The 18,601-nt window shown below is 33.0% G+C and overlaps 1 protein-coding gene across 3 annotated transcripts in view; it reads left to right on the top strand.

Moving 5' to 3' along the window:
- ING3 (inhibitor of growth family member 3) overlaps nt 1-18,116 on the top strand; it is a 50,004-nt gene extending 31,888 nt beyond the window's left edge. The window contains exons 6-11 of one of the 3 annotated variants that reach the window (XM_074193822.1): nt 1,156-1,236; nt 1,695-1,852; nt 2,400-2,590; nt 3,798-3,990; nt 10,497-10,535; nt 12,492-18,116. In XM_074193822.1, the coding sequence (XP_074049923.1) occupies nt 1,156-1,236; nt 1,695-1,852; nt 2,400-2,590; nt 3,798-3,990; nt 10,497-10,535; nt 12,492-12,608 (779 nt within the window). In that variant the 3' untranslated portion in view covers nt 12,609-18,116. Of the gene's footprint in view, nt 1-1,116; nt 1,237-1,694; nt 1,853-2,399; nt 2,591-3,797; nt 3,991-10,496; nt 10,536-12,491 lie in introns of all 3 variants that reach the window. The other 2 variants (XM_074193821.1, XM_074193823.1) reach the window with 2 other exon arrangements.
- The last annotated feature ends 485 nt before the right edge of the window (nt 18,117-18,601 follow it).

The following is an 18,601-nucleotide window of genomic DNA, read 5'->3' as shown; positions in this document are numbered from 1 at the left end:
CAAGTACCTGCCTTTGCCTTTCTGGTGATGGTTGGTGGTGGTGGGGGAACAGCATGAAAATATATGAGTACATGAAAACAAATATTAAAATAGAACAAGATAATTTTTAGGAAACCCTTAGCACAGCTTGAGAGTGCTGGACATCAGAATGCTTTCATTTAGAAATCTAATTCGTGAAGGAAACTAGGATATTTTAAATGTATTCTAGGTATGAGTTAAAGCCATTTCAAAAGCACATTGATGGGAGAAGCCATGCTATAAAGGAAGAACAATAAGAACACAAGCTTAGTTGGACTCTATAGTGTTAGTGAAGGAAGAGTCATGTGCAATGTCTGGAAAGGTGCTAATCAGAGGAACTTGGGTTTGCCTCCTTCAGGTAATAGGGAGCCTCTGAAGTTTTATGAGTACCAGAGTGACATGTCAAACCTTTGTTTTTAGGAAGTCATTGGCAATTAGAGGAGGGATCAGAATGGGGAAAGACCTGAGGTGGAGAGACTAGTTAAGAAAATATTGCAAAAATTTGAGAGGTGTTGAGAGTATGATCTAGGACAGTGGCTGAATTAAGAAAAATTCCTTTTGATCCTCAATTCAAAGGCTTCTTTCTATGTGAAACTATTCCTGATCCTGACCTGAGATCTTAGAACCTTACCCCCTTCAGATAATCTGTCAATCTATGTCTATTTGTAATAATAATAGCTAGCATTTATATAATGATTACTATGTGCTTTTCCTAAGCACTTTATAATTATTATCACATTTAATCCTCACAGCCACCCTGGGAGGTAGATTGCTATTATTATCCCCATTTTACAGATGAGGAAACTGAAGTTAACAGAGGTTAAGTGGCTTACCCAGGTCACACAGCTAGTAAGTATCCGAGGCTGGATTTGAACTCAGATCTTCCTGACTCTGGGCCTTGGCACTCTATCCATTGCACCATCTAGAGACCCCTAGCATTGTTGTTTTCCCCCTTTCCATGCAAGATTATAGGACCCCAGATTTATAACTAAACTGATATACTTTAATCAAAGTTCTGTTTGAAAAGAACTACTCTCACCTTCCCCAACCATAGTTTTCCAAAATTTAAAAACCAAGTCATTCTTCATTCTTATTCAGAAAGGAAGTATAATCCAACTTCTCACCATACTACAACAGATCACATTCCTGAAAAGAAGTTTAAATCTGAAGCTCTTCTATCCACTCTTACATCAGATGCCTCTAAAGAAAATACACCAGGTAATTTTAATTTCTTAATTGTAATTTATGAAATTTCTCTAAATTTATTTTAAGACTGAATTTTTAAAAAAATAGGATTCTAGGTAGTTTGGACCTTGGTGGGTTTTTTTTTAACTAGGGCAGTGGGTTACATGACTTGCCCAAGGTCACACAACTAAGCAATTATTAAGTGTCTGAGACTGGATTTGAACTCAAGGGCTGGTGTTCTATCCACTGTGAGACCTAGCTCCTCCCCTGCCTTGTTTTTTAAAAATGCCATATGTTTACATGTAATTACTAAAGAAAAATTCATTCTCCTTGGAATTTCATGATACACTGCTTAGCCCAATATATAGTGACTTTAATTAAGCAGTATTGGCTTTGGATTTATTGATTACTGTCTAAATGGGGAAAGAATTTTTTTTATCTCACTGAAATTATATTTTCTCCAATTCCACTTGTGTTTTATTTTCATTCAGGATGCCGAAACAATAATTCTTCAACCTCTTCTAACAATGCTTACAATGTGAATTCTTCTCAACCACTGGCATCCTATAATATCGGCTCATTATCTTCAGGAACCGGAGCTGGGGCAATTACAATGGCAGCAGCTCAAGCAGTTCAAGCCACAGCCCAGGTAAAGAATAATTAAGTATGAGAGGCAGAACAGCTAGTTTTGTCTTTGTCAGTCTGTTTATAGCCCTAACAAATGTAATAAAATATGGGAAAAGTAGAATTCTTCTAACTGAAAGAAATTATATTGTGTCTATTTTAGTTCATTTGAAATAGTTTTATATTTGATTTTCTTAGGTAAAATTAACAAATTAAACTTGTGGTGTAAACCATTACAGGTTTAGAGATAGTAAGGTGATGAAAAGAAAATACATATAATTGCATTTTGACTTTTGTATACTTTTTGAGCTCTTGTTTTTTTCTGTTATTTTGGAGGTTGTTCATCCCATTACAGATGTTGGCACATTTGCCCAGCTGCCCAAATTAAAATTATAGATTTTTTTTAGTGCCTCTGGTAAGAAGATAAGTACATATTTTCATGACTGAATTAATACCTACTTTTTAATATTTTAATGCAGTAGTTTTAACTGTTATAAGATTGAAGTTGGCTAATACAAGGGAAGTACTATTATAATGATTTTGTGTCTAATATTGTCAAATATCTTTTTTAGATGAAAGAAGGTAGAAGAACATCAAGTTTAAAGGCTAGCTATGAAGCTTTTAAGAATAATGACTTCCAGCTAGGAAGAGAATTTTCATTAGCCAGGGAATCAACAGGCTATTCTTCATCAGCATTGGCATCTACATTAACTCAGACCATAAGTTCAGCAGCCACAGATTCACGGAGTGGTAGAAAAAGCAAGTAAGTTTTGTGGGGGGTTTTTGGTTCACTAAACTTATTTTAAAAGAAATCCTTATATCCTCTCTGGGAGCCATACAGTTTGTTCTTTTACATCTTTAAATAGTGATATAGACTATGCAAGTACTGGGCAGGAATTAGTAGGGTAAGTCAAGTTAGGCTTAGTATTTAACTTTTATTCCTATTCCTAGAAGAGTGATGACATTTAAGGATGAGATGTACTTTGGTCATCCAGTGGAGATGTTATGAAGACCTTTAGATATGGATCTAGAGCTCAAAGAAGTTAACTTTGGAGACAGACATTTAGAAGTCATCTGCATAAAATTGTTAATTGAAGACTATAAAAGTGAATGAAACTGCCAAGTAAGAGATTAGAGAAATAAGGGGGGGAAGACCTAAACCAGACTCTTAAGGAACATTCATCCACATTAAGGGTATTGAGAAAAGAGGAGTTTTGACTTAAGGTCATGGAAGGAACAATTACAGGACAGTGTGGTTAGAAGGAGAAAATAGCTGGTAAGAGATGGTGTTCAAAATCTACAAAGAAGTTATAAGGCACAATGATAGGAAAAAGACCATAGAATTTGTTGATTAGAAACACATTGATAGCCTTGCTGGATTAAAGGGAGACTATGGGGAAATTAGAAGCATTAGATTTATTCTATTTCTTCAAGAAGCTAGGAGATGAGAGATTGGGATTGTAGCTACATGGGTTACAAGAGTCAAAGGAGGTTCTTTCTTGGGTTGGGGTGAAAGGAATAATATTTGGAGCAAGGTCCTAAAGAAGGCAGGAGGAAGTGGGGTCAGATCAAGGGTACAAGCCAAGAGGTTAGACTTAGTTGGGATATGTGTGACTAAGGGAAGAAAGTTTAAATAATGATGATAAGTTTAAAGAATGGAAGTGGGAACTGAGACAATTTGTAACTCATAGCCTCAACCTTCTCACTAAAACAGGCCCTAATTACTCAACAACTATAAAAAAAAACAGCAATTCAATAATGATAGTTTTTTGAGAGTCTTTGTCATAACTTTTTTTCCTATTCCACAAAATTTTCATTTTTTGTATTTGAAATAATTTTTAAAAAATTACATGTTAAAAGTAAACACTAAGTAATATAATCAGATTCTTTTCTTTCAGGTGCTTATATAGAATTTTTTTAGTTGACTGTCTCTGAATTGTCTACCAAATAAAGTTGTTGCTATTTTTCAGAAATAACAACAAGTCCTCAAGCCAGCAATCATCTTCATCGTCTTCTTCTTCCTCTTTATCATCTTGTTCCTCATCATCAGCATTAGCACAAGAACTCTCTCAACAAACAACAGCAATACCAGAGTCTGATTCCAACAACCAAGTTGATTGGACTTATGATCCAAATGAACCACGTTACTGTATTTGTAATCAGGTAAATATCCACTATACTTTTAATCCAGATGAAGTGAAAAACAAATCTGACTTAGAAAACTATTTCATTTTTAAAAGACTACCTTCCCTTTCTCCCTTAATTTCTTCTGTTAATATATCCTTTTAGTCATTTCCTTGAAAGACTCTGGATGATGCAATTGATTCTGGATTTTAATATAATATATATTGCAGATTTAGTATACAGACATAGCTATGTAAGCAGAAAGCATGAACTTAGCCACTAAAATGAATAAGTTGATCATTTGAGTCAAGGAAATCTTTTTTCAAGAAATAAGATTCAGGGGGCGGCTAGATGGCGCAGTGGTAAAGCACCGGCCCTGGAGTCAGGAGTACTTGGGTTCAAATCTGGTCTCAGACACTTAATAATTATCTAGCCGTGTAGCCTTGGGCAAGCCACTTAACCCCATTGCCTTGCAAAAAAAAAAAAATCCTAAAAGAAAGATTCATATTGACCTTTGATGAAATGGAAAAATTCTAGAAGCAAATTTATATGCTGTTTATATACTATTTATTCCTTATTTTGTTAGGAGGGAGGTAGATTAGTCTATGAAAGTGCAGAAGTGTCATAATCAGAAGCTACTTTGCTGAATGCTCAGCATTTAGCCTGAAACTTTGAGGGCAAAAGTAAGAACTTTATGTTTGTCTTCCAAAAAGAAGCAAATCTTAATAATCTTCTGTTAAATGCAGGTAGTAATGTGTGCTTCACTTGTATTCATCATCTTGGTAAATATCCTATTTTTACTTCATTTGTACATAAGAATTTGGGAACTGAGACCCTATATTTTACTTTTTTTAATGTAAAGATTACTTTGCAAAATTTTTTGGTTTTATTTTTCATATTTCCTGAGCATAAGTAGTTCCAGGGTTTTAGAAGTACTGTGTTAATAGTTCATAGTCATTTTGAACTATGGACCACTTTCCTAGAGAAGCAATATCATAGCAAGGTCGAAGTGGGTCTCCTTCCTACCCACTTCAATTCTTTTTAAGTATGTGACCTATTTAAGCTGAAGATCTGAACCACTATTACTATGGAAATGAAACTTCATAAAAATATTTCTTTGAGAAAATGTATTCAGATTTCTTACTGAGGAAACCAGGAGTCTGTAACATCCTTTCCCACATTGGAAACAATTAACGTTCCCAGTTCCATGTACAAAGTGGTGACTTTGTGTTGTGAGGTAAAGACTAAGAAACAGAGATTTCTTAAAATTAAACTCCATTTCTTTTCTCTTAAAAGATCTGCTTCCCTTTCTGTTGTCACCATCAGTTTTTTTTCCCAACCAGTGTCCCCCAGCCCATTACAGAAAAGCAAAATTTGATTTCTCCTACTCTTCTGAGATTGACATTTTCACACACACACACACATACACACACACAAACACACAAACACAAACACACACACACACACCCTCTCTTTGGATTTTTCTAAGAATTTGTACTGTTAATAACCATATTTTAATGAATCTTTGATCCTACTTATGTGTAGATTCTAATATCAGTTAAGGTCAAAATCTATTCACACATCATTCAGTGCAGTTCTTGTCTGTGTTTTCATGTAAATCATCCATAAAAAATCTACTTGATGTCCTGGAAGCCTTCTTCTGATTTTTATTTGTTTGCTTTTGTTGAGCTTTAAGTTCCGAATTGTCTCCCTCCTGTCTCCCTCCTTCCCCACACCACACTAGAGAAGGCTATCATTTGATGCAGACATAAATATATGTAAAACCATGATATGCATTCTTTTATTTACAGTTTTTTTTGGGGGGTGGGGGTGTATAGCATCTTCCTTCTAGGAATTATAGGACCTTTATAGTTGATCTGAATATTTATAATACTCAGAATAAGTTGGTGATCACAACCACTCTTCTAACAATATTGCTATTATTGTATACAACATTCTCTTGGTTCAACTCCCTTCACTTTTCATTATTTCATACAAGTCTGCATATTTTTTAAAATTAACCATCTCATTATTTCTTACAGTGCAGTACTTTTCCATTACATTCATATACCACAACTTGCTTAACCAATCTCCAATTGACCTGCATCCCCCTCAATTTTCATTTCTTTGCCACCACAAAGAGAACTGCTATAAATATTTTAGAATATAGAGATTCTTTTCCTTTTTCAACCTCATCTTGGGAAACAGACCTAATCGTGGTATTGTTGGGCTAAAATCAGTTTAATAGTAATTCCAGATTGTTCTTCACAATAGTTGAAATCAGTTCATAGTTCCATCATCAGTGGGTTAGTATTTCAGTTTTTCCACATCCCCTCCAGTATTTATTTTCTCTTCTCTCATTTTATGCAATCTGATAGGTGTGAGATGATAGCTGTTTTTTTTTTAACAAGGCAATGGGGTTAAGTTGACTTGCCCAAACACAGCTAGGCAATTATTAAGTGTCTGAGGTCAGATTTGAACTCCGATCCTCCTGACTCCAGGGCCAGTGCTCTATCCACTGTACCACCTAGCTGCCCCTGAGATGATATCCTAAAGTTGTTTAAATTTCCATTTTTCTAGTCAGTAATGATTTAGAACATTTTTTGATATGACTTTATATAGTTTTGATTTCTCCATTGAAAAACTATTCATGTCCTTTGACTATCAGTTGGGGATTGACTCATACTCTTACAAATGTGACAAAATTCTTTATATATTTGATATATGAGACCTTTATTGTCTATAAAGGTTTTTTTAAAAACCTTTTTAATTTAATGTAATTATATCTAGGTATTATTTCCATTTTGGCCTTATTTTGTTAAATGATGTAAGATATTGATCTCTTCCCAGTTTCTGCCAGACTGTTTTCTATTTTCCCCACAAATTTTACCAAATAGTGCATTCTTATCCCAAAAGCATAAATTTTTACTTTTGTTAAACACTAGGTTCTTATAATTTATTACTGTGTGTTGTATGTCTCCTCTGTTCCACTAATTTACCTCTGTTTCTTCATCAGTACCAGATACTTTTGATAGTTACCTCCTTATAGTATAGCTATTTGATTCTACTAAACCTCTGTCTTTTATATTTTTTCATTAATTCTTTTGATATTCTTGACCTTTTATTCTAACAAATGAATTTTATCGTTATTTTTCTAGGTTATTAAAATAGGTTTTTGATAATTTAATTGGGATGTCATTGAATAAGTAGATTAGTTAACTAGAATTTTCATTTTTATTATATTGGTTTTCTTCCTCTGCTTTCTAAAATATTTTTTGCTTCCCACTGTATGCCTTGAATTGTCCATTTATTATTCCTGCTTTTTACTATATAATCAGTCCATCTTAGTTTCTGGTCTTTAAATGTCCTTGATGATTGTTTATATCCTTTCTAGTGGGCAAGAAATATCATTGCCTACTTAGATGAAGTACATTTTCTGTTGTCTTTCATATCACATGCTGTTGTGATTAATGTGGTTTTCTGTGATATGCAACCATACAGGATCACTGGAATAAAATTGGTGTTTAAAATATGAGTTAATAGAGTTTAGAGTGGGCCTTTTTCAACCCTGAACAACATGGAATGATTAAAAGGGCTACATTTTCCCAAATTCAGTCTAGCTTTATTTGATCCTGTTGAATTTTGTGCCCAGCTCATACATAGTTTGACACACTGAGAGACTAAGTTTTAATGGGCTTCCTGTCTAATGATGTATCAGTATCTGAGTAATATATGTTCTTCATCCACTTTTTTTTCCCTACATGGATTACTAAGCTTTTTGTTGTTGTTGTTTTAAGTTATCATGGCTTTTATAAGAGATCCAGTGTTTTGGTGTATAGTGCAACTCAGTACAAAGTCATTCAGAAATAGGAGCTTTGGAAATAACTCACCATATATCAGAATTCCTCTTCTGTTAGGACTTAGTATGAAACATTCTCTACAGTGTGAATATCTTTTCACAAACATATGTTCTATATTTTATTCATTCTTCACTTGCTGATGGTTGAAAAGCATACCTCATCAGTTGCATTTATTATAGGACTTTGCATAATATTAAATTGTACAAGGGAGATAAATATATTATTTGGTTTTGTGATTAACAAGCAGCGAGATCTTTTGATACCTAAATTGCTCGGTTTTGTGACTGAAGCTATAGTTTGTTATAAAGAATTATCTGGAAAGGCTACCTGATTAATTCTTATATTTTCATGAAGAACACTCTTGGTGTATAAATAGATCATCCTCAGAATAGTTTTATAGAGATAGGAGAGTAGATGTGTAGATTGATAGTTAATATATTTTCAGTATCTTCTTTTTAGTAATAATTCTATCTATGATCTTTGCCACTACTTACTATCTTTGGGATCTTGAAAACTGATTTATGAATTCTATTAACATTACTTGAAGATTGACTTTCTTATATATTTATTCATATCTAACTGTCCTTCCTGATTTCATCTCCCTCAGTATTATTTTCACTTCTTATCATATCACATTATTTATTGAGGTGATGACAGTACAGTTTTAATGATTTCATTTACCAAGGAAGCAGGTCACTTTAGAAATGCTGATAGATGTGTTCTACTTCATATCTACTTATTGTTCTTCTAGTTTCATCTTTAAATATTCAGTATAATCTGATTTAGCTTGGTCTCATGTTACTTTCCCTTTTCAAGTTAAGCCTCTGAGACAGTTTCTGGGCTTCTTGTGCCAGTTTTTGCATTGTTCAAACATCTCTTAGGAACAGTAGTTAGGAAAGTTGTTATCTTTATCTTTGCCCATTTCCCTCTTTTTTTTTAAACTAATATTTTGCTTAAAATAAATCAAAGATTTTTTTAAAATTATATTCAGTTTTTGCCTTATCTTTTTGAGTGCTGTTGTTGCTGTTTATTCTAACCAATGACTAATTTTACAATATACAAGACAGTGAATTCAGAATGACTTCCAAAACAATATTTCAGCATTTTCTAGTCAAAAATGTAGTCAGTTTCAATTTTTTTTTTGCATGTCTGATGCTCTAGCACCTTCCAATTCCCTTCTTAAAGAAATTATTTGTGATATGCAGGTATGAAGTTTCTGCATAGTTTGCTAGTTTGGGGACTCTTACACTTCTTAATTCCAAACTTGATTTCAAAAATTTTCCTTTTGGGGTGGCTAGGTGGCATAGTGGATAAAGCACTGGCCCTGGAGTACCTAGCTGTGTGGCCTTGGACAAGCCACTTAACCCCGTTTGCCTTGCAAAAAAAAAAAACCTAAAAAATTTTTTTTTCCTTTCCTATGCATACTCTTGCATTGAAGTCATAGAGTAATAGGGCTTCTATTACTTGGACTTTGTCCAATTCTTCAAAAATCTCTACTGCTTCATCTTCTATAATGTTGGTCTATAAACTGTAATTATCTTCCTGGTGATCGGTTTACCTCAAGACAAGATGACCAAATGTGCCATAAAATGTTTTTTCTTTTACTTTGAGCACATAATAAAACCATCTGCACTAACTCCTTTATTCATCTGTCCAAGGAGAACCTCTGGACTGTTCTTCTGTTGAGCTATACATTTTTTATTTCTTCTCATTTTGTTTATAATATAAACAAACAATATATATTATTGATATAATTGATATAATATAAACAAAAATTGATAGAATATAAACAGAATATTATTGATATTAGCTTGTTAGTTATTGGACAAAAATCTTACATTGCATACCAACAGCTACACTAGTCTTTGTTAAGTAATCCAAAAACTCATTCTTAGCAGTTGATCTTTGCTTTTTCACTGCTTTTCCAAGCTTACTGCAGATAGGGAGATCAGGACTTTTTATATTGACCACCCCTTTTGTGATGATTTTCTCTGTACTTAACTAAATTGATCTTCAGAGAGTTGATAAGACAATCTTATCAGGACTGTATTCAGAGTCTTTCCACCCTGTAGTATTGATAGTGGTAGGAGGTTTATTCCAGTGGAAAGTTTAAAAAGTTTCTCCTTTGCTTAGTTCTTTATCTCCTCTACTTCCCTCTCCTATTACCCCACCCCAAGGCATTAATGCACCCTAAGGATTAAAATTCATATAAATTTAGAATAGCATCCTTAGGCCTGAGTTGGAGAGTAGGACCTCCTGAGTTGAATGAGAGTGATGAGATGGATTGGGGGAAGGTTGTTAGTAAAAATAGGAAGATAGCGAAAAGAATCTTCCAGAGACTTACCATCTCTTTCCCTTAGTAATGTCATTGTTGGCTTCTAATCCTCAAAGTTCCTGAAGTCAGATGAACAGCAAAGCACAAGTTGGATTAAGTAGTTTCAGGTAGCAGTGGGTAGGAGAAAGATGGAAAGAGGAAAATCTCAATGTCAGTATTAGCAAAGAGAAGAGGGAGAGGTCACCCAAGTGGGTTGGCCATTTATATATAAGAATCAAAGGAAATTATGTTTAAGATTTGTCTAAGAAGTATGTAAATTAGGTATTTCAAGGGGTAAGTGTATTTTGAATATTCAGTGTATTTTTATGTATTTATTAGATTTTTCACATTTAATTTCTTTTTTTAATTAGGTATCCTATGGTGAAATGGTAGGATGTGATAACCAAGATGTAAGTATCAAAATTACATATACTGGAATGATAGAAAACAGTTTTTGTGTGTGTGTTTTAAGTCTGTCCTTTAGTTCAGTGTTATAATCTCAAAACTATGTTTATATGTCAGAGAAAAAAGTTTTTGTTATTAATTTTGGGTCAAGGACATTGAAATAAATCAACAAACATGAAGTGCCTGCCATGTGAAAGGCATGGTACTGAGAATATATAAAAAAAAGAGAGAGAGAGAGAAATGGTCCCTTACCTTATAGGTTTTTCATCCTATTGGGGAAGAACACATGGATGTTTATAGGTATATCCAAATTATAAGTGAAATAAAAGCAAAGTGATTTGGATGGATAGAGAATGGGCAAGGCTCTAACTTTAGAAGTATATTATGGTTGTTAATGGATGTTTTTGTAATATTGGAATTTGCCAAAAATAAATAATGCCCTTAAATTTACCCAGTATTAAAAAATAATGCTTGTTTTATAACTTCTGACATATACTATCTTTCAACAGTTTTCATGGATTAAAATTTGACACCTCTTTCTCACAAAAGAAAAATATATTTAACAATAACTATGATGTTTTATTTGCACCAGGCATAGAACCCTGAAAAGTAGCTTTAAGAGATTGTGTGAAGAAATTATGGATATCTTTGAATTACATTCCTATTCCATTTATTGTATTACCATCTGTTTAACAGTGTCACATACTGTCTTAATAAATGATGAACATTAAATGTTTTCTAATTTATGTGAGGTATTTGGGATATAAAGATAGATGCCACACTTTATTAGGAAGCTTGCAAACTTTCAGGGAGTAGAGACAAAGAAGTTATTTGATTTATTTTTAAAGATTTTTTTAGGAAAGAGTCTTTTCTATAAGAAAGGAACCTATTTGGATTTGGTTTCATTATATTCTGAGAAAACAATGTTTATTGTCCTGGAATTTTTATTCTATATCTATATTTATATCATTCTTCTTGTCTCTTATTACTATTTGGTTACAGTCAGAGTATTGAATTACAAAAGTGGCAAATGAAGAATTAAGTGTTCATGCAGACATTTTAGTGATGAAATTAAATTTGATGTTTAGAAGACAACTTGAGGTTACAAGGAGAAGGATGATTTAACTTTTACGTTTATTGTATTTCATCATACTTTTTGTGTTTTAGGGAGTGAGTAGTAGTGTAAAGGGCACCAGCAACATCTCTTCTCCTTCCCTGAATCACTTACCTAGCTGTGAGTGGGTTCTGCCAAAGAGTTTCATTGTATTATTTTTAAAAGGGTACAGAAACACTCTTACTTGAACAGTTGGTGAAATTATAGCACAACCTTTGTTTATGTAACATACTTACTAACTTCTTCACTGCTCTATGCCCCATTTCTTTTCATAGAAATGTTTTTTTTTTATATCAGGAACAGCAGTTTAACTGCAAGGGATCTATGTTTTCTTTTGTTTATAAGGGCTGACCTCTTTGAATATTGTGACTATATAGAGGAAATGTTTTTATCTGTAGCATGCTTCCTCACTTTTGAAGGGAATTAAAAGTACAGCAAAATTTTAAAAACCACTTAACATATATTACCTTGTATACAAGATACTTATTAGCTTCTCTTTGCTTTTGAAGGGCCTTATATCAACTTTTCAACTTAATGAAATTGAGTGAATTGCTAATTATAGATATCCTGATTATGAATAAAATAAACTCATTAGAAGTGAGATTCTCTCTTCTCATTTGTAGTAAAAGGAAAGGGCTAGTCTCCATCTCAGAATAGTAAAATAGTAAAATATTTTGAAAACATAAAGCACTCTGTGCATATATTAATGGAGAGTAATGTACTATAACACACATCCCTCAGTTCTAAAAACTTTTATCACATGGTAACAATAATAATTAAGTTAAAATAGTCTGTCAGGTTTTATTTTTTTAGTAATAAAGATTTTCATTGCCGTTTTGTTTTCTAGTGTCCTATAGAGTGGTTCCATTATGGATGTGTTGGATTGACAGAAGCACCAAAAGGAAAATGGTACTGTCCACAGTGTACTGCCGCAATGAAGAGAAGAGGCAGTAGACATAAATAAGCCTGGGAAAAAAACTTCATGCAAAGCATTTTATATGGGACTTTAAAACAACAAACCACATTTCCTGGCAACCACTTAAAGGATTAATACAGGCAGTCCTATAAGATCTTGAACTATTAATTTTATTAGTTGTGTTTTAATAATGTAAGTAAATTATTTATGCACTCCCAGTGTGCTATAAATACTATTCCAGTTAGCCTTGGATTATTTCAGTGGCCAACATATGCAGACATTTGTACTCTCGCCAGCCATTTTCTCAAAGTAATGGGCATTCTGTTATTTAATCTTCAAAGAATTCCAACGATGAAGATTTTAAGAAAGTATTTTATATTCAACAGGTATATTCTGCTGCATGTACTGTACTCCAGAGCTGTTATGTAACATTATGTATATAACTGGTTGCAAAAAAAAAAGTCAGTGCTTCTAAAAAGAATTTAAGATAATGGTTTTTAAATGCCTTTATAGCTTTGTTTCTTTGTGAAACTAAATTCAGCAGGCTGAAGAAAATGGTTCATGTATAAAGTGGGCTGGTGTCCTCTAGAGTACTTGGGTACATAAACAGAAACTCCTGTAGAGTAAAAACTAATTTGTGCCATTAGTCTTTATATGTTTCTGCATCAAAATAGGATGCAGTTCATGAGGGCGGGGTGGGGGGGCTTGAGGGAAAAGGGTGTTAAAGTGATAAATTTTTATACCAAATGTGTTTATTTTTTTGTGCAAGTAATCCTTAAAATTGGAATTGTATTAGGTGTTAAAATAAAATTTTTTTAAAATTACTTGTATTTATATTTTACACATTTAACAAATAATAACGAAAATTTCTAAAGCCCAGTCATCTTTCACCTTTCTCATTTTATCTAAAAAGGTCAGGATCCCATGGTATACAGACTGTTCTGTGATTTCTTTAATATTGTTTGCAATTTGTGATGTGAACATAAGGAAAGCCTTTTTAATGTAAATTTTAAATGCAGATTTATTTTTTTAGGAATACCCTTTTACTTCAGTGTATAAAGAATAAAGAAATATAATTAAATTATATAATAAAAATGGTTATTATAACATTTGTCTTAAGGCAAAATGCTCAACTATTGAATGGACTATAGACCCCTGAATTAAAAGCTTACAATTAAGTTCTATTTTTTATTTTCTTCCAGACTAGCATGACAGCTAAGTCATTTTAAACACTCTGAGCTTGAGTTTCCTTTTTTAAAAACCAGAGTGACTGTCATTACAGCATTTGTAAATGTCTGTAAAAACACTGAATTTTTGTTCCATAGGTGCTATTGAAATTCATAATTTTTCCATAGTTTCTGATCAGCAGAAAAGTATTTAAGATCCTTAATGTTTCTTTTTTTTGAGAATTCTATCTATATTGAAAACTTGGTTGGCCCATCAGATTTCATCTTTAATCAAAACCACTTTATAAGCCTGGATGGAAAGCCTCTTTCAGAAAATAGCGCAAGTTCTATGCAATGCTATCCAAGGGGGCTGGATTAGATGATTTCTAAGGTCCCTCCAAGGACTAAGATTTTGAGCTGTCCTAATATGTCTCTCAACCCTACTGTAACATAAATGCAAATGAGGCTTCTTTTTAAGTGAGCACCAATGACGCCTTTAATCAATAGCTTATTAATAACGCCTTCAGAAAACTGTATGAAATGATAATTAGTTATTAGCGTATTGTCTGAATATACCATTGAATTATATAATATACTTCTTCTATGGTGCAGCATGAGTTTGTCCAGCTCAGTCATCTTACTGTAATTAGTCAAAGGTAAAAGTCTTTTATAGCATCTTATTTTCAGCACTCTCTTGACTTCTGAACCAGGAATATGCTTGTCACTGGAGCTACTTTCAATGTATGGGATTTCATTAGATCCATTTTGATTTTTACCATTGAAAAAAATTACACATTGACAAAGGGTTAAACTGAAACTAAATATTTTATAATATATATATATAAAGTGGTAAACCAAAATTTTGTTAAGTTTGATAAGTAATGGATAAAATGTTTTTAATGCCTGCCACAAATAACTGGGCCCCACATATGAAGCAGCTACCTCATCCCAGAAAATAGGGCCACCTTTTAATATTGTCTGTGATGTATGTGCCAAGGTCTACAGTGAGGGCACCTGGTTTTATAAAATGCACATTCAGAATCTTTGTTGTACTTGTGAAAATTGGTATCACCAAAAAAATCCAAATGTGTGATGGGTTCACAATCTATAGGTGGTGAAAATTGAGGCCTTAACTTCTGTGGAGTGTGTATTAAAATGTTCATGGTGACACATTTGAAGCAATAAATGGCTTAATTAAATGCCTAAATGAAGCTGAGTGTTTGATAACCATAAACTCAATTATTTGAAAGGTAGATTTATGCTGTGTAGCTATCTTTCTCTTAAAAAGAAAGCTGAAAACTCACTGAACCAAATATTTATTGTGTATGCTTTTTTTAATAACTTAGATTTCTGTGATGCATGAAATTTGCATTTGATATTTGATCATATTATTTGGAATTTTTATATATTATAATTCATTGTTCTTGCCTATTTATTTGGCATACATTCATCAGTTTTTTTTCTATTGTCTATTATGTTTTCCTTAATTTAACATCAAGCCACACTTCAGTATTCTGGAATCATCCAGAACATCTTCTAAATAATGTGCGAACTTTTTAAAGTGGGTTTCTTAATATGAATTTTAATGGTAATATTGGCTTCTTTTCTGTACTTTAAGAATATCAAATTATGGTATCATAATTCATATAAATCATTTAAAGCCAGAGACTAAAGAAATAATTATTGTTTTTTTAAAATACTCTTTTTCTTCCTGAAATTATTTTAGAATTTGTAAGGAAATCTTTTTTTAATCTTTCGTTAAAACCCATTGACCCCTGCAATATGGGCTCTCTGGCAATGTGAGGACCAATAACAGCTCATGCAAAAATAATTACATTTCTTTTTTGTTAAACAGGATGGCTAAGATGTGAGGCATTGTGGTATGGTATACAGAGTAATTATTTTGGAATCAGAGGACCTATGTCCAGGTTAGACCTCTGCCTACTACTCACAACAATAGTGCTGTTACCTTGGGCAAGTCACTTAACTTCCCTGAGGGTTCTGATACCTCATCTATAAATGAGATATTGAACCAGAAAACCTCAGAGGTTCCTTCCAGCTCTAGATCTATGGTAGATTGAGAGAATGCAATAGTTAACCTAAATGTTAGCAAAGCATATGACAAAGTCTTATCATGCTGTCCTTTTAGACAAGATAGAGCAATGTGAGGTTATCTTATTAAAGGTAGATTTCCAATTAGTTGAATTATTTCATGGTTGTGTCCCCTAAAAGTTGGCAGTATTCTGGGGCAGAGGTTCATATATAGAGCTTCAGCAGGCTAAATTGGATCAAAATATAATTAAGAAATATATAACAAAATAAACTAAAATATAACAAACATAATGTTACATTTTAAAACTATAGCTCTAGCATAGTACCCCAGGTGTCATCTTTGGCACTATTCTGTTTAACATTTTTAATCAGTGATTGTGATGGCATGCCAAATTTACACATGACATAAAGCTGAAAGGAAAAGTGGATATAGCAAGATTAAAAAAATCTGTGAGTTAAATTTAGATGTATGCAGGTGATTTATGTATTTATCCACCCTTCTCTCATTGAGCTTTGGTCTCATATCACCAACATTCAATCCATTGGATGTTTTTCAACTGGATATTCTATAGGCATTTCATACTTAAATGTTCCAATGAGAATTTACTAACTTTTCTCCAAAACCCACTTCTGAACTTTTATTATGTACAGAGCACTACTAACTTATCAGTCACCTAGATATATGTCCTCGGAGTCATTTTCAACTTATCTCCTTCACCTTTTCTATTTAATTAAGTTTTGTGTATCCTTGCTTCCATAGCATCTCTTGCTATGGACTAAGGAGACTTGTGACTTGCCAACTTCCTTCCCCTCTAATTATAATCATTACCTCTTGCCTAAACTGTCACAGTAGGCTTCTTACTGGTTTCCCCATTTCATGTTCCCCTCTCCATTTTCTACTCCACAGAGCTGCTAAGTTGATATTCCTAAAGTACAAGTCTACTGTCACTGCTGTTTGTAGACTTTAATGGTTTCCTATTTTAGCATTAAATACAAGCATCTCTTTTTGGCTCTTTAAAGTCTCTCACAACTTGACCCAACCTATCCTTTTAGGCTTAATATATATTATCCTCTTTTGTGTACTATATGGTCTAGCCTAATTGGCTTTGCTGTTTCTCATACGTAACATTTCATTGATGGCATTTATTAGGAATAAATATAAAAGTCCTACATGGGTTAAAAAAATTCACAAGTACAACTAGGCTCATCTAATTTGTCTGAAAAAAGATCTAGATTCTAGAAGATTTTAGTGCATTGCAAAAAAGTGCAATATAACTTCCAAAACAAATGTATTGGTCTGATTTACAAATCATAACATCTACTAATAGGGAATCATGACCCAAACAAATCTGGGGTATTGGTCTGGGCACCACATTTTAGAAAGAGCATTGTTAAGCATGAATGTGTAAAGAAGAGGATCATAAGAGCTGGAAGAGACTTTAAGGGTCATATACTCCAATCCTCTACTTTAACTGATGACACAGATACCCAGAGACATTAACTTGTTTAAGGTCATATAGATAACAAAGTCAGGTATTCACATGCAAATTTTCTTAGTCTACATACTGTGCCCCCCCCCACTCTACCCTACACATTCAGAATACCAAAGGGTTTCAACATGCTACCAATTGGATGAATGAAAGAGCATTCATACTTGCTTATTAGATCATGCTTTTATAAAAAAAAGTTTAGATGCAAGAGAAATGGAAAAAAAAAATTTTGCCCTCTTTAGGATGCTGTGAGGCAGAAGGAAGTGTAGAATACTCCAAGGTCTAAAGAGTGTAGAGGTAGGGCAGATGATAAGGCTGCAACTGGGATAATAAAGCCATTCAGATTCAATTCTAGTGCAAGATGTCAAAGACAGACCAAAACAGACAGCCAAGACTGTATTTCTGATATGGCATTTGTTCAGAGACTTTGCTAATCAAATTCAAGAGTCCCAAGAGTAAACAGCTTGTGACTGTAAAATTCCTAATTTTAGGTTTTGCCATTTAAGTCACTAAAATGTACACTCCTGAAACGTCAAAAATGTGACCATTATTTTCCATTTGGTATCCTTTGCCAGTTTTCCTACTATTAGTTTCATTAACTGCATTAAAAAATGTTTGATTCTGGGGCCAAATCAACTTGCATGATAATACATGAATGTGTTCAGAAAATTTAAATATAGCAAAATTTTGGAAAAGCAAAATACTTGTGCTTTATAAAATTGAAATGATATGAGAAATATTAAAGTATTCCTTGGCTCTATCAAAACACAGGGTGGAAAATATAAACAATTGTTTAAAAAACCCTAATATCAACTTTCTAAACCTTAACTATTTGATTATTTCAAGAGAATTTTTTTTAATTGTCAAGTTCTGGATGATTTTTTTTTTGGCCATTTCATTTTACAAACCTTTCCTAATGGTGCTTTCTTAAGGGAAAGTAGGTTTCAGTTCAGTCAGCTTGTAGATGAAATAAATTAACTTGAACCAACTCTTGGTCACATAATGCTCCCCTGCAAATATCTTGCAAATGTTATTAAACACAAGAATAGCTAAGGGAAGAATATGGTTAGATGAGTATGAATGACATCAATTATATGACATCATTTTTGCCATTTTCTGGATCACCTGTTTTAATATCGAATACTTGTCTCACTGCAAGGAGTAACGAGGAAATTAAATGTTTGTAAGTTACCTTTGATCTTTTCTATTAACTGTGGAAACATGTCTTGATTCTTGTATGGAGATCTGACCTAAACCAACATTTCTACTCTCAGTCTCTTCTACGATTTCCTTCTCTTCCATCCTCTCATCTCATTGACACATAATTAAGAAC

Source organism: Macrotis lagotis, chromosome 7, assembly GCF_037893015.1.
Source record: "Macrotis lagotis isolate mMagLag1 chromosome 7, bilby.v1.9.chrom.fasta, whole genome shotgun sequence".
Taxonomy (NCBI): Eukaryota; Metazoa; Chordata; class Mammalia; order Peramelemorphia; family Peramelidae; genus Macrotis; species Macrotis lagotis.
This window is presented reverse-complemented; position numbering and strand designations above follow the sequence as displayed.